At 45.0% G+C, this 23,048-nt stretch overlaps 1 protein-coding gene across 48 annotated transcripts in view; it reads left to right on the forward strand.

Moving 5' to 3' along the window:
* The window catches only part of RIMS2 (regulating synaptic membrane exocytosis 2), an 816,797-nt gene that overhangs the window by 351,357 nt on the left and 442,392 nt on the right, over positions 1–23,048 (forward strand). For all 48 annotated transcript variants that reach the window (XM_068237786.1, XM_068237812.1, XM_068237820.1 and 45 more), the window contains one exon: positions 9,033–9,946. In XM_068237786.1, the coding sequence (XP_068093887.1) occupies positions 9,033–9,946 (914 nt within the window). The remainder of the gene's footprint in view (positions 1–9,032; positions 9,947–23,048) is intronic.

The following is a 23,048-nucleotide window of genomic DNA, read 5'->3' on the forward strand; positions in this document are numbered from 1 at the left end:
TATTTGTATTTATACATATTTGCCATTTTTTTGAGAGCATGATGGAGCTTTGAAAATGTTTTGTGCTGCATCATCACAGTTGCCATGCCAACTGTCGTTCATTTCCAGAGACGGGCGGACCTGGCTGCCAGCTGTAGGCTACTCCATTAAAATGATTCCTTCTTGGCAGTCTTGATCAACATGAACAAATGTATCTGAAATCTTTTGTTTTCCTGGGAGTCACTGAATCGTTTCTGACTAGATTGATTGAAAATAGTGTTTAAGGAGAACTGTAGTGAGAGGTATATGGAGGCTGCCATATTTATTTCCTTTTAAGCAATACCAGTTGCCTGGCAGCCCTGCTGGCCTATTTGGCTGAAGTAGTGGCTGAATCACACCAGAAACAAGCATGCAACTAATCTTGTCATATCTGTCAAAATTGTCAGAAAAAACTGATCTGCTGCATGCTTGTTCAGGGTCTATGGCTGAAAGTATTAGAGGCAGAGGATCGCCAGGTAGCATCCATACACCTCTCTCTACAGTTCTCCTTTAACCTCCCTAGCGGTATGGACAGAAATGTCCGTTCAAAAAAAACATGCTGTGAACAGTATAAACATACATACACATCAATACTCTCCTGCACTGTATACTAGACCCTTGCTTGACACATTTTGGCAAGTTACAGGGAAAAAAAAGTTTTAAAAATAAATTTTATCACTGTTTGCACAGAAATCCTGGGGAAATTGAACGCTGGGAAGGTTAAAGAGGCACTGTAGTGACCTGTAGTAGAATGCAGTAAAGTCGAATGCAGTACATTATTGCCTCTTCCTGTCTAAAATTTGACTTTAGCCAAAAGCAATTTTTTTTCTTAAAGTGAACCTCCGGACTAAAAATCTACTCAGCAGAACTGAAAAGGCTTGGTGTTTCTTTAACAGTTTCACAGCATCAGAACTTTGTTTTTCTTACCAAAGCATCATTTTTAGCTGCATTTTAGCTAAGCTCCACCCATCAAAGAAAACTGCCCAGGCTTTTTTTTCCCTGATGCTATGCAATGCATGATGGGATTTCCTATGTTGTTCACATTGCCTAGCAACTGGGAGGGGTGATCAGCACACAGGACAGTTGGAACTGCGTCTCATGCTCCCTGTCACCTCCTTTCAACCAAAAAGATGGCTGCCATCATGAAATCAAACATTTGCCTGTTCTTTTAAAACAGTGTGGGTAAGAGATTATATTACCTATCTATTTTAATTAACATAACTGATGTAACTTAATGACAGTATGTTTGTTTAGGCTGAAGTTCCTCTTTAAGGAGTGAATGCGGGGATCGGGAGGAATGGACAACGCCGTAGGGTTCATGGATCCAGCATGAGCCTACCCTGTGTTAACCTTAGGTATACTTTAATACTAAAGGTGGCCACACACCATACAATTTTTTTTTAAGCTTCTGTTCAATTCACAGAGTGGCTCCCTTGTTCCCTCATCACGCCATATGATGTCATCTCGCGAGCTTAGACGGGAGCTCGTGCGATAGCCAGTAAACAAACAATGCGCGATCATGGCTGGCATGCTGCGATCGTTACTGGGGGGGGGGGGGAGTGGAATGTATCTATATAGCGCTGCCATGTGACGCAGCCCTGCACAGTATATTGCCTTGTCACTTCACTGTCCCACGGAGGGGCTCACTCTCCAATCCCTATCATACGCATATGCCTATGTATGTATTGTGCAGTGTATGTTTTGTAGTGTAGGGCCAATTTAGGAGAGGGGATAAAATATTAACAATTAGGCTTTTTTATAAAAATATTTTTTTTCAAAAAAAGCAAATTTAATTTAAAAAGAAATTGCAGCAGCAATCAGAGACCACCAAAATAAAGCTCTATTAGGGGGAAGAAAAGGAAGTAAAATCCATTAGTTCAAGTGGTGAAGTGCTGAATTTATCGCCTGGTCACTATAGGGGGATAAACCTTGTGGTCCTCAAGAGGTCAATAAATTGACAATCCACCACACACCATTACATTTTTATAAAAAGTGATCAGAAAAGTTCACCATTCCCAATCGACTTTTATCGAATAAAAATAGCAAATCCGATCGGATTTCTTGCTCAATTAAAAAAAAAACAAAAAAAACAGGGCAGTGAAGTTGGAGTCGGGAGTCAGACGATTTTTGTACAAAATCCACAGCCCTGGTAAGTATTAGACTCAGAGCCATTTTGAGTACCTGGAGTCGGAGTTGGAGTCGGTGGTTTCATAAACTGAGGAGTTGGATGATTTTTTTTACCGACTCCACAGCCCTAAAAAGACTTTCAATTTTTCGGGAAATCCGATATTTTTTTTTTTTTTTTTTTTAATCGCAGTAAAATCGGATTCTTTTATTGTATCGTGTGTGGCCACCTTTACCCTTGTTTAACACGTTTGTTAGACTGGAAAAGATGGGGTCAGTTGTTAGCAAATGCCAATGGCTGAGCTTGATGTAAGTCTACATCAGGGGTCCCCAACCACCGGGTCTGGCCTCTCGCCCTCCCTCCCCCCACGGCCGCCGCTTCTGTTACCTTATGAGCTGGTGGCCCCTGCCTCTTTTACATTCTCCCGTAGCCCCTCTCCTCTAAGCAGCATCTCCTATTACAGCAGCGCCTCCTGCGCCTGCTGTAAGGAAGGAAGGAAGCAGGACAGCGGTTCCCATGGTAACGGCGATGTATATCGCCGCTACAGGAAGTCCTCATTCCTTCCCTCCTTACAGCAGCCATGGGACGCGCTGCTGTAATTGGAGATGCTGCAAAGAGGAGAGGGGCTACGGGAGAATGTAAGAGGCAGCGGCTTAAGGTAACAGGAGCGGCGGCCATGGGGGGGGAGGAGCTATACAGGGTAAACTATACTAGCAACGCAAGGGCAACTATACTAGCTATACAGGGACAACTATTCTATACAGGGGCAACTATACTAGCTATACAGGGGCAACTATGCTAGTTATACTGGGGTAACTATATTGGGATACTGGGGGCAACTATACCTAGATACCCTATACAGGGGCACTAATACCTGGTGGCTACCTACCTATCTGTACTCTCCAAATGGGGGGGTTGCACTGCTAACCCCAACACCAATTCCCCCCCCCCCCCCCCCTGATTACCCCGACTCCACCGTGCCAACCGCTTCCCCCCCCCGGACCCCAGAGAGACGTTTGGTCTGGATAGCGGTCCCTAAACTGAAAAGGGTTGGGGACCCCTGGTCTACATAATCTCACGGAACCTCAAAAAGCTTCTGTTTGGGCCCTTTTCCACCAGCAAAAAGAAAATCAGAAATGCAAGCAATTGCATTTTTGTTATGGATACTTGTTACATTTTTCAGGTCACTGGTCTCTGTAGTGACTTAGTTATCCCGCAGCAGAGATTCCTACTGTTTCCAAAGCTCCATGATTTGATACCCGTCAGCTTGTAGCCTAACTAGCACATTCTTGTAATAGCCATAGATATTCTTGCTCTCCTTGCATGATAAAAGAGATGGGATTTGTCTCTGGAGCTGTGTTCCATTCCACCACCAACTTGACAAATGACACAACTTCTTCAGAGAGTCATTATTGCACTTCCCTCTAATCCTGAAGCTTGGTGATAGATTACCGCCAGCTGCAACACATTTCACTCAATACGCTGAAATCAGAGCCTCACCACTCGTAGCGGAGAAATCTGCCATAAAGATGATTGTTTCTGCTTAGGCTGATGGGAGAGGATGCGGCTCGAGATAATGCCTGGTACAGGCTTCCACCACGTGGTGTGGGGCTGGTGCAAGTCTAAATGTACTGTATATCCGGCGTATAAGATGACCCGCCAACTTTTCCAGTTAAAATATAGTTTGGGATATACTTGCTGTATAAGACTACCCCTCTTTACTCTTGGACATATGTATACTGTACTGTGTGTACTGGTGCTATACTGTATAAACAGGCACAGAAACTGGTGCTGTACTGTATGTGGTACCCAGTATACAACAACCAACCAATCACAGCAAGTGATGTACCTTACCGGCGATTGGCTGGTTGTTGTATACAAATCCTGCTTTGTATTGGTCAGCTATTCCTGTCTCTAAGACTGTTAGGGCGGTAGTGCAAACATGCCTCTTTCACCCGACTGGCCCACCCTTGATAATATTACCTCCTTCCCTGCCTCTCCGATCTCGCACATGCGCACCTGCGCCGCTTCTCTGCAGTCCTCAGGAGTGAGATCCGAGAGGCAGAGAAGGAGGTATGGTAATAGGATACAGGGGGGAGGAGGGGGATTTTCTGGGCACAGCACCGCTTTCTCTTTTTCTCTTACACCTTCCGAGTGAGGTGCCCCCTCACCTCGTCATCAGGGTCGTGTTTAGTCACTTCTTCCCAGGAATCCTGGTAAGTGGATTTTCTTCCACCATACTTGTACAGCAGCGCCCTTGCTGCTTTCCCCACCATATGGATTCTCCAGTCTGGCTTGGAAGTTTCTGCACCAACCTTATAAGACGACCCCCAGCGTATAAGAAGACCCCCAACATTTGAGAAGATTTTCCTGGGTTAAAAAGTAGTCTACGCCAGAATATACAGTGATATGAATGTGTGTGATTATGGGGTTGTATCAATATATGCGTTTTACCAGGTAGATCACTCAGTTTCACTCCAATTGGCTCATAGTCCGTGGCGTAACTACAATTCATGGGGCCACCCAGCCAAAACTTTGATGGGGCTGTCCCAATGTTCACACCCCTTCCCTTGCCAACCGTTGGTGCCCGTCTCACAAGGGACATAAACTGGGTCATAAAGGGTCATAAAACAAGTGTGGTCATCATGGTCTTCACATCCATAACAAGTGTAGCCACAAAAACTCCTGATCGGAGTATAGTCCCCTGTATCAGAAGAATCAGAATCACTTTATTTCGCCAAGTACAGACAAAGTATAAGAGGACAGAAGCGCAACACATACAATTAACAATTAATACAAGTTACAAAACTGCAGTAGTGGTATAGATATGGCCTTCTCATATCATGTAACAGACCCAAGGCATCAGTTAGTCCAACAGTGCTACTACTGATAATAGTAAGGGTTGTGATGATACTAATGGTGATAATGACAATGACCCCCATCCGAACCCTAGGCAGTGGGGACCAGGGCAGGCAAATGGCGAGAGCTGGCTGACCGACCCCGCTAGGGCATGCTAGTAGGTTGGCCTTGATGGGGGAAGGTTGGAGTTAAGCAGCCGAACCGCTTGGGGGAAGGAGGAGTTCTCCCGCCTGGTGGTTTTTGATGGTAAGGTCCTGTAGCGGCGGCCCAACTGGAGGAGTTCGAAGTAGCGACTGCCTGAGTGGGAGGGGTCCCGGGAGATCATGGTGGCTCTCTTCATCATCCTAGCGGAGTGGAGGAGATCAAGCGGTGGAAGAGGAGACCCGATGATCTTCTCCGCGTCAGTTATGACTCTCTGCAGTTTGTGTTTGTGGTACCCGCGTACCAGACAATGACTGAGGAGCATAGGATGGATTCTATGGTGGCAGTATAGAAGCTGGTTAGCAGTTTCCGGGGAATGCCAAAACGCTTCAGTTGGTGAAGGAAGAATAATCTCTGCTGCAATTTCTTCTAAACTTTGATGGTATTTTGCCCCCATTTCAGGTTGTTCGTGAGAGTCATGCCGAGGAACCGTACAGATGACACCCTAGAGACTTCGGTTCCCCCAATGAGGACAGGTGGGAGGGGGGGGAGGTTAGTAGTTAGGGGCCCCCCACAGTTCTGGGCACCCCTGAAATTGGAGATGCTGCTCCCCTCTAGTTATGCCCCTGCTCATAGTCAATGTCTTTGGACACACTCAAGACCACAGGTGTCAAACACAAGGCCCTTGGGCCGAATCCTTCTTGCCATTTTTATGCGGCCCTCTAGAGCTTCAAATGTGCATCATTGTAAGTAGTAAAAGAACTGCACACTGCCTTCCCATTAACCTCCCTGGCGGTACAAAAAATCCGCCAGGGGGCAGCGCAGCACCTTTTTTTTTTTATTTTTTTTTTTTAAAAGCATGTAGCTAGCCTAGCACTAGCTACATGCTTCCCCCCTCCCTTCGCTATCCCTTCCACCCCTCCGATCGCCGCCGGCGCTTTTGCCCCGCAGGGAATCCCGTTCTGAACGGGATTCCCTGTATAGGCTTCCCCGTCGCCATGGCGACGATCGCGATGACGTCACCAACGTTGTGACGTCGGCGGGTGCTCCGATCCACCCCTCAGCGCTGCCTGGCACTGATTGGCCAGGCAGCGCAAGGGGTCTGGGGGGGGGGTCGAGCGGCGCGGCGGATAGCGGCAAATCGGCGGCGGGCGGCGGCGATCAGACCAAACACGCAGCTAGCACTTTGCACATTTGCAGTGCTAGCTGCGTGTTTGAAAAAAAAATTATGTAAATCGGCCCAGCAGGGCCTGAGCGGCACCCTCCGGCGGCTTACCCCCGTGTCCAGCACGGGGTTACCGCTAAGGAGGTTAAGAGGAGCACATTGGTGACGGTGTTTCTGATGGAAACATTGCCCGTTTGAGCAGACACCAACAACCCATGGGTCTCCCCACAGCTAAATTAGCATAAGGCCTCCTCCTTGGATCTAAATTCGCTTTATGGCTGGTAAAACGCACATGCCTACACACACCTTTCCACTACCACACCTTCTCCCCACATAGTGGAGTAGCATAATATTTACTGGCTCCAGCAATGCGTTGTCTCTTCTCTTCTTCCTGGCATCCACGTGCTCGATGCTTGCACACCTCCAGCTCCCAATCACGTGACATGTATTCGGAGTCAGAGGTTTGCAGCTTAGAGTGTTAGGCTGTCAAGAAGTTCCGAGGAAACCCAAAGCAGCACCGGAGAAGGTAAACGTTAAAGAGAAACTCCAATTAAGAATTGAACTTTATCCCAATCAGTAGCTGATACCCCCTTTTACATGAGAAATCTATTCCTTTTCACAAATAAAGCATCAGGGGGCGCTGTATGGCTGATATTGTGATGAAACCCCTCCCACAAGAACCTCTGAGGACCGTGGTACTCCTGGCAGTCTTCTGTCTGTGAACCTTGTTGCATTGTGAGAAATAGCTGTTTCCAGCTGTCTCCAGCTGCCAAAAAGCATGCAGCAGCTACATCACCTGCCAACAGTAAAAATGTCACCATGTAATACCGTAAATGTCAGAATGTAAATCAGGGATTTAAAAGATTTTACAATGGGCAAACACTGACTAAATCCTTTATACATACTTATTGTAAAAATGAAGCACTTTTTTTATTACATTATTTTCACTGGAGTTCCTCTTTAAACTGCTGGACTCTGCAGGAAGAGAGGAGGAGCTGGCCTCAATATAGCTCCACCCCCACTTCCACGGTGTTTATAGTTAAGCCACTTAGTTTGATAAATGTTACATTTTAATAAACTATTTGGCTTGGACTATGTTTTACATTTTGGCCTGGTGCTGAGCATTCTTAGCAGAAAGCCCATGATAGTTTTTTGTTTTTGTTTTTTGAATTTTCATTGACCAAGAGTATGATAATATTGATTCACGCAGACAAGGTATTACAGTTTTGAGCAAGTGAGACGTTATAACAAGGAGGCCTAAATACAGCACGTAAACAGCATACATAAGTCATAGGTACCTGAAGATAACCAAACATAAAGCAGATCTGACTGAGTACAGATGTAACCATAAATTGGAATTTGTTGTCCACCTGTCTCAAATTTTGTTGAATTTAGAGTACGTGTCGAACTCCAGGCTTGGAGGGCCAGATCCATGCCAGTGTTTATGCATGGACTGAGAAAGAAAGGAATGTGTTCTACCTGATGGACCACACCTTTCCTGATTCAGAGCCATCAATTTATTTGAGCTGTATCAAAAATGTATGAGGATCTCGGCCCTCGTAGGACTGGTTTGACATACCTGATTTAGAGGGACAACCTCTATGCTGGAATTCTAGCTTTTTGTGTGGAACGGGTACTTAATTTTCGTTATCCAGTCTTCCAGGGTTAGGTGAAAGGCTACGAATTGTTTTGCAGCTGATAGCATTTCTATGAGGAAAGCCTTTTCACATTTGGGTGTGTCTTCATCCGTCAGATTAAATACAGGTTTTGATATCCAGAGGAACCCATGCAGTCTTGCAAGAAATACACAGCCTGTGTCCAAAAATGTGCTACAGGTGGACATTGCCATAATTAAATGTAAATAAGATTGTTCAGATTAGATATTCCGCATTTAGGGCAGGTGTTGGGAGACATTAGAGATAAATTTAGAGACCCAGACAGGGGTAAGGTAACTGGTGCAAAACGTACAACTGGATAAGTCTGTCCCTAACACAAGGAGACACTTGCCTAGGGGGGAGTAAGCAGTCAACCCATTTTTCAGTGTCAACCTGAACCCCAAGCTGCACCCATTTGTTCTTTCCACTATCGGCTATGGGATTCGCTAAATGTTCAGCAAATCGCGAGTATAGAGATCCAATGTGATGTTTTATTGGGCCATCTTTACAGGATAGTTTAGAGCGGGGGTAGGGAACCTATGGCTCGAAATCCAGATGTGGCTCTTTTGATGGCTACATCTGTCTCACAGACAAATCAGTAGGGGTTTATTCACTAAGCTGCGCCGCTCAAGAAGCGCAGCTTAGAGTGACATCGCAAGTAAAATGTTCAAAGTAGTACACGCTACTGCTGGAGCATGCACTACTAAATTACTCGCCCTACCCCAAAACTCCAATTGTACTTATATTTCGTTTGATACCTATTGTATGGCTCCCAAGGAATTACATTTTAAAATATGTGGCGTTCATGGCTCTCTCTCAGCCAGAAAGGTTCCTGAACCCTGGTTTAGAGTATTCTGACTGCACCCTGTATTTGTATGAGATTGGCTATTTGTAAATGATTTGTAATACTTGTGAATAACCCTAATAAGTTTCCTACATATTAGGCATGCTATACCAGTGGCAGTGTCAGTATGCAAACATTTAGCAAGACCTAATAAAACTGATACTATAGTATGTATAGGACTACTATGTCGTCATTGAGTAATTGTGTTTATCCTTCATCTTACAGGAAAAGAAGTCCATCGATATCCAGAGACCAGAATCGAAGATACGACTCTCGGGACGATATAGGGGAACATTCGCAGTATGGTACATCAGACAGCGCAATGCCTAGATCACCATCAGATTATTCTGACCGGCGATCACCGCGAGGGCCTCAGATGTACGACGAACCTGAGCACGGCGATTACCGGAGGAGTCGGAGGCATTCTAATGAGTATTCGGTAGATGAGGAGGACATTCAGGACAGGGACGAATATGAGCGACAAAGGCGAGAGGAGGAATATCAAGCAAGGTATAGGAGTGACCCTAATTTGGCTCGATATCCAGTTAAACCTCAACCTTATGAAGAACAGATGCGCATCCATGCGGAGGTGTCGAGGGCGCGGCATGAAAGGAGACATAGTGACGTTTCTTTAGCTCATACGGAGTTAGAAGAGTCTCGGATGTCCATGCTGAGGCTAGACAGGCCGTCACGGCAAAGGTCTGCATCTGAACGTAGGGCGGCCATGGAGAGCCAACGCTCTTATTCTATAGAAAGAACTAGAGATGTGCAGGGGCCAAGTCCTGGTAGACAAAGGAACTCAAATCATAGTCCCCCAACTCCTAGAAGGAGCCCCATTCCTAATGATAGGCCAGAGTTAAGACGCACTGATTCCTTACGGAAGCAGCACCACTTGGACCCAAGTTCTGCGGTAAGGAAAACCAAAAGGGAAAAAATGGAAACCATGCTAAGGAATGACTCGCTCAGTTCGGACCAGTCTGAGTCCGTCCGGCCGCCACCACCCAAGCCACACAAAACGAAAAAGGGAGGTAAAACGCGCCAGATCTCATTGAGCAGCTCGGAAGAAGAATTGGCCTCCACGCCGGAGTACACAAGTTGTGATGATGTTGAGATTGAGAGTGAAAGTGTGAGTGAGAAAGGTAAGAAAGTCCAGAGGTTCTGTGAACAGGAGCAGAATCCTATCTATTAGGACGTAATCATTGTTTGTGTTTTTCTTTATGCTATTGTAATTGTAGAATGGGTCGCATAAAACTATTTCTACATGCAATTAGTGATGTACCCGAGTTTTCAGGGCATTGTGTTGCTTATTTCTTTCTTTTCACATGCTGTGTGGATGAAGATGAACAAATCAGATTGCAGTTTACTGCTAATCATGTCTTTTTTTAGGCAAACCATTGATTCTCCTGGATGTGAAAGTGCAGATTCTTAAGAATCACAGAGATCTGTGCAATTTATGACCCCTGTTTGCCAATGTTGAGCACAACTTAAGGATCTGTTTTCTTTTTTTTTTATATATATATATATATATATATATATCTCCCTCTCTCATTACCCCACCTAACAAAGACCTCTACCCCCAACTAACCCTTTCAGACCAAGTATGAATTGCAGTGGTGCCACATGAGATGGGCACTGGATGGTGCAGCGACCTACAAAATATTGGTAATTTAGTTTACCAATATTTACTTATGCACTACCCAGCAACCATACTCACCTAAATAATCTCCTGTAAGTGCCTAACAAGAGCCCTCCACCTAATGCCTAAGCCCCTCCCCCCCGTAAGTGTGTAACAAGAATCTCCCCACCTGATACCTAAACCCCCTGTAAGTGCCTAACAACCTGATGCCTAACCTTCTCCACTGTAAGTGCCTAACACTTAAGCAGCAGCAGGGAGAGCAGTCACTCAGCTTTCCCGGCGCCCAACTCACAGATGGCGCATTAACACATACGCCCTCCTGACCGCGGTGCCCAAATGACTGATAGTTGTAGCTGATCGTATACGATTGGCTGCAACCACTAATTCCTATGTAGTAGCCAATCGCCTACTAACCAGATCGGGCACCCAATTTACCACTTGGGCACCAGATTACCAATAGTTAACACAAGTGTCTAATATACACCTGCCTAATCCTGGCAACCAAATAGCCATTTCCCGCTTCTGGGGCTGTACTGCTTTAAACATACAACCAATGAACCCGGTGCACAGGTCTTCAATTGTATAGTATACCCCCTAAATGAAGGGTGGGAGGCTGGGTGCAAAATTTCTTGCACTAGTACACAAATGAGAACCCGCCACTCATCTACTCTACATGTACAAAACTTTATTACTTCAAACTTGCAGTGGATGTGAGCTGGTTTCCCACACCCCTCCCCTGGCCTTCCTGTGTCCACACGTTGGACCAGAATTAAACCTTCAGGGAAAAATGGGAAGGCGCTTGAATGAAAAAGTGACCCCGCCTCCTCATCCCATGATACCTTGTGGTAAATCCCACTACTCCTAACCCCACCTCCTCATCCCATGATACCTTGTAGTACATCTCACAACCCCTGACCCCCACCTCCTGATCCCATGATACCTTGGGGTACATGCCACAACCTCTGACCCCATCTCCTCATACCATGATACTTTGTGGTACAACCCACAACTCCTGACCCCACCTCCTCATCCCATGATGCCTTGTGGCACATCCCACAACTCATGACCCCATCTCCTCATCCCATGAAACCTTGGGGTACATGCCACAACACCTGACCCCACCTCCTGATCCCATGATACCTTGTGGTACATGCCACAACTCCTGACCCCACTGTCTCATCCCATGGTACCTTGTGGTACATCCCACAACCTCGGACCCCATCTCCTCATCCCATGATACCTTGTTGCACGTCCCACAATCTCTGACCCCACCTCCTGATCCCATGATACCTTGTGGTACATCCCACAATCCCTGACCCCCCCCCCCCCTCCTCATCCCATGATACCTTGTGGTACATGCCACAACTCCTGACCCCACTGTCTCATCCCATGATACCTTGTAGTACATCCCACAACCTCTGACCCCATCTCCTCATCCCATGATACCTTGTAGTACATCCCACAACCTCTGACCCCATCTCCTCATCCCATGATACCTTGTTGCACGTCCCACAACCCCTGACCCCACCTCCTGATCCCATGATACATTGTGGTACATCCCGCAACTCCTGACACTGAAGGCATTTCCCTTCATTGCCAAGAAACAGAACGAGTGCAGAGAACGAGTGTGTTGAAGGGTCCTGCCACTTGGTCTTCTTTAGTTCAGTTATTGCCCAGCCACGTTTCCTCCACTGCTTGGCATTCTCTTTCAGCCTTGTAGTGGGTGATCCACATGCAGCAGCTCAGTGACCAGAATATAAGCATGTGCCAGGGTTGGACAGATTAGCATAGATTGTTGGGCAGCACTGTTGTGTAGTGGTTAGCACTCTCGCCTTGCAGCGATGGGTCCCCGGTTCGCATACCAGCCTGGTCAACATCTGCAAGGAGTTTGTGTGTTCTCCTCGTGTCTGTGTGGGTTTTCTCTGGGCACTCCGGTTTCCTCCCACATCCCAAAAACATACAGATAAGTTAATTGGCTTCCCCCTAAATTGGCCTAAACTATGATACATACGCTACACGATAGTGAGCTCCTCTGAGGGACAGTTAAGTGACACGACAATATACTCTGTACAGCGCTGCAGAAGATGTCGGGGCTATATAAAAAATTACTAAAATAAATACAAATTTTATTTAGGAGCCAGTCCGTCCAATCCAAGATCAAGTAGGATTTTTTTAGGAGCCATCTGTATTTTTAAATTGGCCACCTGGGTGTTGGGCTGCCCTGGTAGGTATATACCAGTGAAGGCTAACCTTGGCACTCCAGCTGTGACAAAACTACAAATCCCATCATGCCTCTGCTTCCCCGAGTTATGCATAGAGCTGTCAGAGTATTGAAATGCCTCATGGGACTTGTAGTTCCACCCAAGCTGGAGTGCCAATGTTAGCCATCACTGGTATATAGTGTCTTTTACAGCTGCATGAAAAACCATGGTAATGGCCTATGAGCCCTACTCTAGCACAGTGTCAGTATCTCATGTCTAACAATATATCAACATGGCAATACCTTTGTAAGGATCCTCTATTGCACAGTTGTCTGTAGGTAGATAGAGATTGACACATTCATATCCTTGAGAAACTAGCATCACCGTGTGCCTTCATAGGTTCATGGTTACTTCATCCAGCAGATTCACACACAGCAGTGAGTCTCTTCCCGTCCAGTTAATCATAGCAGGTGTTATGAATGCTCTGGTTGTGATGCCTAAAGAAACCGGCCAGCTCCTTCCTTCTGTTCCAAATAAGGTGAAAAGAATAATCTGATGCGCTATTAGCAGAACAGCTCCTCACTCCTGAGATTTAAAGGTCTCCTACATCTGGAATGAAGTGCCGTTGCCATTGGAGTTATTGCAGTTTTGTCAGATTTGGATCAAAATTGTATCTTCTGCGGATGACGAGAAGACCTTACCAAAGATCTATGAGACAAAAAACATATATATATATATATATATTTATTTTGTTCATTCGTCTGCCAGGACAAAAACTGAATTATAACAAAATTGCAGATATTTTAAGGGGAAAATGCCTGTGGGTCCTTTAAAAGTCAGTTTGTCAGAAAAATGTGCGTTATTTTAAAATTGACTTTTCTGTAACTTTAAGACCCTTAAAGGGACTCAGAGCTGGATTACAATAAACGTTTTATACATACCCGGGGCTTCCGCCAGCCCCATGCGCTCCGATCGCTCCCACCCCGCTGTCCTCAGTCTTCCTGCAGCGCTGGTGCCGGTCCCCGCACTTCCGTCAAATGTGGCCAGCCTACGCATGAGAAGTGCGCCCTCTACGTATCTCTCTAGCGGCTGCTGGAGAGATATGCAAAGAGCGCACTTCTCTTATGTCAGACTGGCTCCGACTGACGGAAGTGTGGGGTCCGGCACTGCAGCGGCGTGGGAGCGATTGGAGCATATGGGGCTGGAGGAAGCCCCGGGTATGTATAAAACGTTTAATGTAATCCAGCTCTGGTACACAAGCAGAAATAATGACCCTTTGAATCTTCCTGCAGTAAAACCTTTTCTCAAGCTGTCTCTCACTGTTTCTTGGCTAAGTGCTTCAGAAAACAGGACTGTATTTGACCCTGTGGGTCAAATAGTTTAGAGAAGCTCTTTTTCATAGGTAACTGAACTCTTCTTGTACTGGAAAACAATATGACTCTTTTCTTTGCTGCTAATGTTCTATTTCTTATCTGTGCTACACATAGAGTTCATTATCTCATAAGTTTATTTTCACTTCAGGTTCCCTTTAATATGACCAGGTACAAGTTTTGAAGAGATGGCATAGGTTTACTGAATGGGTCTTTCTGCTGCTGGGCTGTTTTTTGATAAAAGTACATTTGTTTAGAATTCACCACTAGAGGCCACTGTTCGTAAATAGATGGCCTTTCTGTTATCTTGAATATTTTGCTGGTCTTCCAATAGTGGCCTCTAGTGGTGGGAGAAAGCTAAAGCAGATTTGTATCCATGGGCATTCCAGAAGCAGGCAGTACTTTGTTGAATGGGATTTTTTTCCCATCTGTTCCTGTTGAGTCTCAAAGTAGCAGCAATAACATTTTTTTTTTAATCTATCTTGAATGCGTTGAAAATACACCTATCTTTTTTAGGTAACAAAGTATAACTTGGCCAGAAGAACTTCTGAGCTCCGGATATTTTATTTGCTGACTCCGTAATGAACACGGTTTTCTTTGATTGGAAAATGGTTCTTGTTTATTGATCACTGCTGAAGCCACAGTATTTTCAGTGTACCTCTGAGCCTTGTAAGAGCAATCGCTTATATATCTGGGTTGCTATGGTATAAAATATTATGTGTTTTAGCCTCTAATGAAATGGATGCTGTAAGCTGCATTGTGAAAAGTATGGATGATACATTTAGCCAATGCTTTTACTGCCTTTTTATAGGTTACTTACTCTTCCTTCTCCTGGCCACAGCAAGGCTGTTCAATGCTTATGGGAGCATTGTTGTTTTGTAGGTACCTGCCTCAGCCATTTACAGATTAGTATTCATTTGCTTAATGTGGTCAGCTGTTCCTAAAAATGATGCCTTATTGGTTTCCATGAGCTGCTGCACTTTGTACATGTTTATTTATTATTTATTTTATTATCTTCCAAAAGATGCTGAAACTAAAACTACAGATAGGTTGGTTTTACAGTAGTTTTCACTCTTCTTCGGCAGTCTAAAGTAAAATCATTTTCTGACCTGACCTCTAGCCTAGAGCTTTGGCTCTCCCATGGAAGTTTAACCGTACCACTCCCGTTGACTTCCAGCCGTTGACCACTCCCGTTGACTTCCATCCAGCGACCACTCCCATTGACTTCCATCCAGCGACCACTCCCATTGACTTCCATCCAGCGACCACTCCCATTGACGTCCATCCAGCGACCACTCCCATTGACTTCCAGCCGTTGACCACTCCCATTGACTTCCAGCCGTTGACCACTCCCATTGACTTCCAGCCATTGACCACTCCCATTGACTTCCATCCAGCGACCACTCCGATTGACTTCCATCCAGCGACCACTCCCATTGACGTTCATCCACTGACCACCCCCATTGACGTTCATCCACTGACCACCCCCATTGACGTTCATCCACTGACCACCCCCATTGACGTTCATCCACTGACCACCCCCATTGACGTTCATCCACTGACCACTACCATTGACTTCCATCCACTGACCACCCCCATTGACGTTCATCCACTGACCACCCCCATTGACGTTCATCTACTGACCACCCCCATTGACGTTCATCCACTGACCACTACCATTGACTTTCATCCAGTGAAGCAGCCCCTCACCCACCTTCCTTAATGGTGTCTACAAACGTGCAACTATTTCCCTGAACTATTTTAGTCTGTTGAACGATAATTGGACATGTGTAAGCTGGCAAACAACAAGACGCCCAACTGATAAGAGGCTGTTTGCCCGATCCAACAGGCTGATCAAGCTGCTCAACTATCGAGCAGGTTGGTCACATGTGTCATTTTAACAATTTGTTGTTTTTGAATGTGGACATGTTGGTGTGCACACAGTATTTAAATTGGTTGTTTAGTTGATCAGGGCGTGCGTACATACTTCTTGTGTAAACAGCAAGTCATGCGGCTGATCATGTTGTGCAGTTGGTCGTGCATTAAGTTGCACGTGTGTACGAGCCTTAAGTAGGAAGGAGAAGTTGGGCAAGATGCCACATCATGGGATGGGAGAAGACTGGTTTGGGTTCAGTGGTAAAGCTGAACTTCCTGCCTGGTGGTCCGGTCGGGTGGAGATATTTACCTTTAGATTATTACTGAACAGTGAGGGCTTTCATAATAAAAATCTCAGGTGGTTTGGCTTTTTAATAATAATTACTGTACTATACTTGTGAAATCCGCCCTCACCCCAACTCCCAGGTCTCTTAAGTCAGACAGCGCACTTGTCCCTCTGTTTTCATCAGCGGTTGAGTTTATGGCACTCTGCGTTCACTCAGTGATCTCGTTTTCAGCACCCAATTTCCTGCGTTTGCGGTTTTCCTTCTTCAGGCGATATATAATTTCGAACATGCACTTTGTGCAAAATAAATGAAATGTTGTCCTGTTTCCAAAAAACGCACACAAAAAAGTGCAAACAGTACATTGGATGAATGTCAGAAATCTTGACTTCGATGGTCAGTGCGGCCGTGTGAGTTATGCTCGGCAAAACGCACATAATTCAACCAAGTGTGGTCCATGCCTTTACATGTACCGAAATACAGGAGCTCTATATTCTATATTCTAAGCGTGTAAATATGCCACACTTACCTATATACGCAAATACATCATAGTAATGTGTGTATGCGCAGCTACAGTTCCTTGCAGAACACATTTCTTGCTTTTACTATGGAGTTATTTGGGGTTGATTGACTAAATCTTGAGGTCATTCAAGTACACAAATGATCCTAAAAACCAGAACTGGATATTTTTCATGATTGTCTAGAGATTAGGTCCCCTTGTCTGGGAGATATCAAACCATAGTGTGGATTGACAAAAGGTTAGTGAATTAAATGAAAACTATCACAAAAAACATAACATTTAAATACCGGTATATGTAAACACATACGAAGTACGTTTCTTCCAAGGTAAAATGAGCCATAAATTACTTATCTCCTATGTTGCTGTCACTTACAGTAGGTAATAGAAATCTGACAGAACTTGACAGGTTTTGGATTAGCACATCTGCTCATGGGGGGGGGGGGGGGTCTCAGGGTTTTCGTTATTTTCAAAAGCTCTTAGTGAATGGAAGTTGTTCTTTCCAACTGCCACAAAAAGTGTGCGGTGAGCAGGGAGGCTGGCCAGCATCTTTGTATAAATCTTTTTCAGGGAGTGTCTTTATAAAGAATAAAGGCCATGCAGAGAATTCCCCATGAAAAGATGGACTAGCCCAAACCCTGTCAGTTTTGTCAGATTTCCACTACCTTCTGTAAGTGGCAGCAACATGGGAGAAAAGTTATTAATGGCTCATTTTACTCTGGAAGAAATGTATTTTTTTATGTGTAAGTCTTTACATGTATCTTACATTTTTAATATTTCACGATAGTGGTTCTTTATGTACTTTTGTGGCTGTAGTCATACACGCACCTGCATATAGTTTTAAGGTTTTGGATGGGTTTAGTTTAAGACTAGCTTGACCACAAAGCCTGATACACACGCTAGATCAGGGGTCAGGAACCTTTTCTTAAACTGAGAGCCATGAACGCCACATATTTGAAACATATTGTATGGCTCTTATGAAATTACATTTTAAAGCAGCATCTACACGCGTAGATGCGGCCGCGATGTTCCTTATCAATCGAGCCGCTGATGCGGCTCGATTGATAAGATCCGACAGGACGGATCTTGCTTCTGCCGATTCCCTGCTCGCTCCCCGCGAGGGGACAATAGCGCCGGCGGCGGGGACGAGCGGGGAATCTAATGCGGCGCACGCGCTAATCGAGCCGCCGGATCGCAGCCTCATCTACCCATGTAGATGAGGCTTAAAACTACATACAAGTACGGTAAATGTGTGAGGTGAGGTGCTCTGCTTGCTATTACTGAATTGCTGTTGTTTATCCCCTGCTTATTGCCTGAAGAAGTGGGCTGTGCCCGCGAAACGCGTTGCATCTTTGGGGTATTTTCAATAAATGTGTATATCTATACATTTACAGTCCTTGGTGTCTGCTTTAACGGAGGCGAGTCCACCACTTCCTCCCAGCAATTTTTTAAAAATTTTATGTACTTTTATCCTTCTGGCGCCTCTGTTCACCTACCAATATATTTGAGTCCACCCCAGGTGGAGGGGTGATCTCCCCCTTTCTTCCTATCTACAGAGAGCGACTTCTTAATCCTGAGTGAGGACAGGTCTAATCTCCTCACCTGCCTAATAAGTGGTTACCTAGGTGGTAACCCGTGTTTGTGAGTATTACCATCTCACTGTTTCATTTATCCAATCAATTTTAACATACTACACCATATTGGGCTCTCGATTTCTCTTCAACTTTATGCTACAGCAGTAGCGTGCCTACTTTTTAAAATTTTACTTGAGCAGTGTAACTTTGTGAATCAACCTCTGCTGATTTGTCTGCGAGCCAGATGTAGCCATCAAAAGAGCCGCATCTGGCTCCCGAGCCATAGGTTCCCCACCCCTGGTCTAGATGAAACTCTGCCGAGATGACCAATAACCACTCTGTCAAAGTGAGTACAGGAGCCCCACCCTCCCCTTCAGTTGAGGTTCAGTTCAGTTGAGTTCAGTCTAGCAATGTTGCATTGCAATGTTCTCTCCACTCACCTCGCCTCCCGCTCAACCTGCAGGATAGCGATGTGTCTGTACTGCCTCAACCCTGAAGTGTCGCCCAAGGGATTGAGTACAGATCCCTGCTGGGTGGCACACCCTGTACATGTGTACGAGGCTGTAGTCCTGGTTCTGATGGGTGAGATGCCACTGAAATATCAGTGTCCGGTGCAGTTATTGCTCAGACAGAATCCTTGGACATCTTATAGCCCTGTGATGGCTTTACATCTTGTATAGGAAGGGCTGACTCTTCTTTCCTGAGTTCATTACAGCCATTTATGGATTGTCGCATGTCAATACCGATCATGGCAGTGATTGTCATTAGTCACCTTTAGGCTACAGTGTGCTGTGATTAATCATGTGATGTACATGACAGCCAATAATAATGTCCATGAGAACATGAAAGGCACACAGATCATTCCTATCTGATCACTGCTGGTGCTAATAGTCGTTACATCAGCAAATCATCCCAGCAGCATTTAGAGAAAGCGGTTACAACTGATGCTTCAAATCTAAGTCCTCCATGTTGTTCACAGCTACCAGCCATTCTTTTCCTCAGCAGGGTTGACAAAATGGATGTTTTAAAGGACAACTGAAGTGAGAAGTATATGGAGGCTGCCATATTTATTTCCTGTTGAACAATACCAGTTGCCTGGCAGCCCTGCTGATCTATTTAGCTGCAGTAGTATTTGAATAACACCAGAAACAAGCATGCAGCTAATTTATCAGATCTGAGAATAATGTCAAAAACACCTGATCTGCTGCATGCTTGTTCAGGGCCTATGGCTGAAAGTATTAGAGGCACAGGATCAGCAGGATGCCAGGTAACTAGTATTGCTGAAAAGTAAATATGGCAGCCTGCATATACAGCTCACTTCAGTTGTCCTTTAAATCAGGAACCCGGGCACAGTACTTGTATGTAAGTGAAGCTACAATCAGACTCTAGATTTGGCCATCAGAGGCAATCATTTCTGATCGCTTTGTATAAAGATATTTCATTGTGATCTCATCCTTAGGATGGGATAGGAGAAAAGTAATTTATGCCTTATTTTACTGTGTTTACATGTATTTTAAACACCTACCCAAATTTAATCTGACTCCTACTCCACAAACCCTTGCATGGCTATGGAGGGGTTACAAAAATCATCTGACTCCTAATTTTGAGACCTCCGACTCCAGGTACCCAGAAATAGCTCCGACTCCAAAGCCCTGGTTACCAAAGTGGTGAGGGAGAAGCCAATCAACATCTGCCAACAGCAGTGGCTTAGCAGATTGGTCTTCCTGCTGTTAATAAGGAACCGGTCATGGTTAATTACTCTGATAGTTTTTTATTATTTTGTAAACAATTCAAGGTCACTTTAAATTTCCACCTCTTTCAAACGAAAGGCTCGCACACGTTTGGCTAAAGTCGGCAGAGGAGGCTGATGAGGACTGCCTCAGCCAATCATGAAGCGTGTGTATAGCTGCCCCCGAGCATCGATTCACCAAGTGGATCAACTTGGCCGAGTGGTGGCCAACTTAACCCACGCACTGCTCCATCCTCTCTCCACCCCCTCATCGCGACAGAACGCGTTGTCAGCTACACGGCTGGCCCAGCGATGTCACCCATGTGGATAGGGTCCTGATCCCCGATGGGCGACTGTAGTCAAATGTGTATGGGCATCTGAGGTGAAAAAACTGACAAGAAAAACAGTTGTATCTATCCTCCTTCTCCTAAATTGACTTTTTTTTTTAGCTATCCCACAGTTTTATTTTATATTTAAATCTATTTTTTTTCAGTTTTTACTGTTTCATTGTCTCTGTTCAGCCATTTACTGACAGAAAAGTATTTTATGGTTGTAATTACTTATCAGTGAGGTTTATACTATAATCTGACCCAGTCCCGACCCGGACAGAAACTGTCACTTGCATACCTAAAATGTAACACTTTCAGGCAGGCAGAGAAAAAAAGAAAGGGAACAGCATAGTTGTTTGTGTGCTTGGCACTATATACTGTACATACACGTCTATCTCATCATGTCACATGTCACCTCGGTTATCCTTTAAGGCTGAGTTCAAAACTGTGCCAAAAAAGTTCCGTTTAGCAGAACTAAATGGAACAGATCGATGTGGATGCAAAACAATTGGATCCGTTCACACCAGTCCATTAGATACTGATCTGTTCTGATGAGTGGAACTCTAATACGGGTCCTGCACAGCTTTCTGGATTTGCCAGGTGATGCTGATGCCAATGGAATCAATGAAAGCCTATGAGAATTGGCCGCCACGTACGTTTTGCAAATGACTGCTGCTGTTCATTTGGTGCCATTGAAATACATGACATACATGGCGATTGCGTTTTTGGAGAATGAAGATTTCTAACAAGTGTGACCCTGCCTGAAATTTAGGTTTGGAGTCAGGAAGGAGTTGTGGAGGGAGAGGGCTTTTATTGGTGGGATCAAGAGAAGAAGGTGACTGGGTCTCCACCGGAATTAATGCAATAATAGCTTGTTATTTAAGCACTGTGAGGGATATGGAGGCTGCCATATTATTTTTTAACTTTTAAACCATGAAGATTCCCTGGCTGTCCTGCTGATCCTCTGCCTCTAATTCTTTTAGACAATGGCCTCAATTCACTAAGCAGTTTAGACTAGTCTACAGATGGTTTTTAGTCTACTGATGGTTTGGTGTAAAGTTTTAGACCTGTTTTCAGACCTGGTCTAACATTCAGTAATTACACAATTCACAAAGGCAAACAAGGAGAAACCACGCCCACTTTTTCTGACAGAGATTAGACCAGCTGATTTCTGTAGGTAAAGTACTTCTGTGAGGAATTTTAGAAGTGAGGATGGAACCTTTTGAGTGAATTATGCAGGAGTTTAATTGTATGCAGAGGAGAGCTCATCAGAGGAGAAGTATGTCAGTCATAGCTACTCGTTTGTGAATTGCATCTTTTGATCATTTCCCCTGCTTTACCCACCTAATTACCAAATGTTTTAGACCAGGTCTAAAAACAGGCCTAAAACATTTGGTAATAGTGAATTCCCCTTTGATGCAACTGACCAAACCATTAGTAGACTAAAAACCATCTGTAGACTAGTCTAAACTGCTTAGTGAATTGAGGCCATAGACTCTGAGCAAGCATATGCCGATCAGGTGTTCTGACTGTAGTTTGACTGGATTTGCTGCATGCTTGTTTCAGGTGTGTGATCCAGATACTACTAAGGCCCAAAAGATCAGCAGGGCTGCCAAACAACTGCCATGTTTAAAAGGTTATAAATATGGCAGCCACCATGTTGCTTTCAGTTCAGGTGTCCTTTTAAAGGAACCTGAAGTGTGAGACCTATGGAAGCTGCCATGTTTATGTTCTTTTTTTAAACAATACCAGTTGCCTGGCAGTCCTGCTGATCTTTCTGGTCAGTAGGGTCTAAATCACACACCTGAAACAAGCAGGCAGCTAATCTTGTCAGATTTGTCATAGACATCTGATCTGCATGCTTGTTTATGGTCTTTGGCTTTAAGTATTCGAGGTAGAGGATCAGCACGACAGCCCAGGCAATGTGAATTATTTAAAAGGAAATAAACATGTCAGCCTCCATATCCCTCTCACCTCGGGTTCCTTTTAAGTAGCCTAGTAACCGATCACAATTTCTTGCTATGAAACTTCAATAAAAAGCTAAACTTGCATAAATCCAGGTGGAGACCTGGTCGCTGCCTTCTCTTGGATTGTACCTATACAACCCATTGGATCCGGGTGTTTGCCTCCCTGGTACTTGAATTGCTGACAGTGTGAGCATCTGGACAGCTTCCTGTCTGTATGCTCCGTCTTTGTGGGGAGGTCAGGGGTTAACCCCGGGAAAGCTTAAGGTACGAGGAAGGGGTAGTAACACTAGGGGCAGTGGCTGGCTTAATGAAAATTCATGGGGCCCTAGCAAAATTTTCCTCTCCAATGTTCACACCACTTCCATTGCCTCCACTTGGGGCCCATCACGGTCTTGGGGCCCATCTTCCAAGGGTCATAAGACCATGGCCATCATGATCTTCACTGAAGCAGGATGTTTGGGTGCATGCCGGCGAGTGCCGAATCTGGGAGTCGCTATAGCAATAATGCTATACTGCACGCCCTACGCAAGGGTCATTTTACGGTACCCCAAATTACTTCTCCCTCCAAGGTGCCATGACTTGGAGGGTGAATAGCATTTAACACCACTTGGAATTTAAGCCGCAGCGGGGAGAGCCGTCATTTGGCTCGTTTGGCTGACCCTGCCCCCAGCTCACCGGGCACGTTATAATACACACCCATAACCAGTGTAGCCACAAAACCCACCTGATCTGCAGTATAGTCCCCTGTATCAGAGGAAG

This window comes from Hyperolius riggenbachi, chromosome 5 (genome assembly GCF_040937935.1).
Source record: "Hyperolius riggenbachi isolate aHypRig1 chromosome 5, aHypRig1.pri, whole genome shotgun sequence".
Taxonomy (NCBI): Eukaryota; Metazoa; Chordata; class Amphibia; order Anura; family Hyperoliidae; genus Hyperolius; species Hyperolius riggenbachi.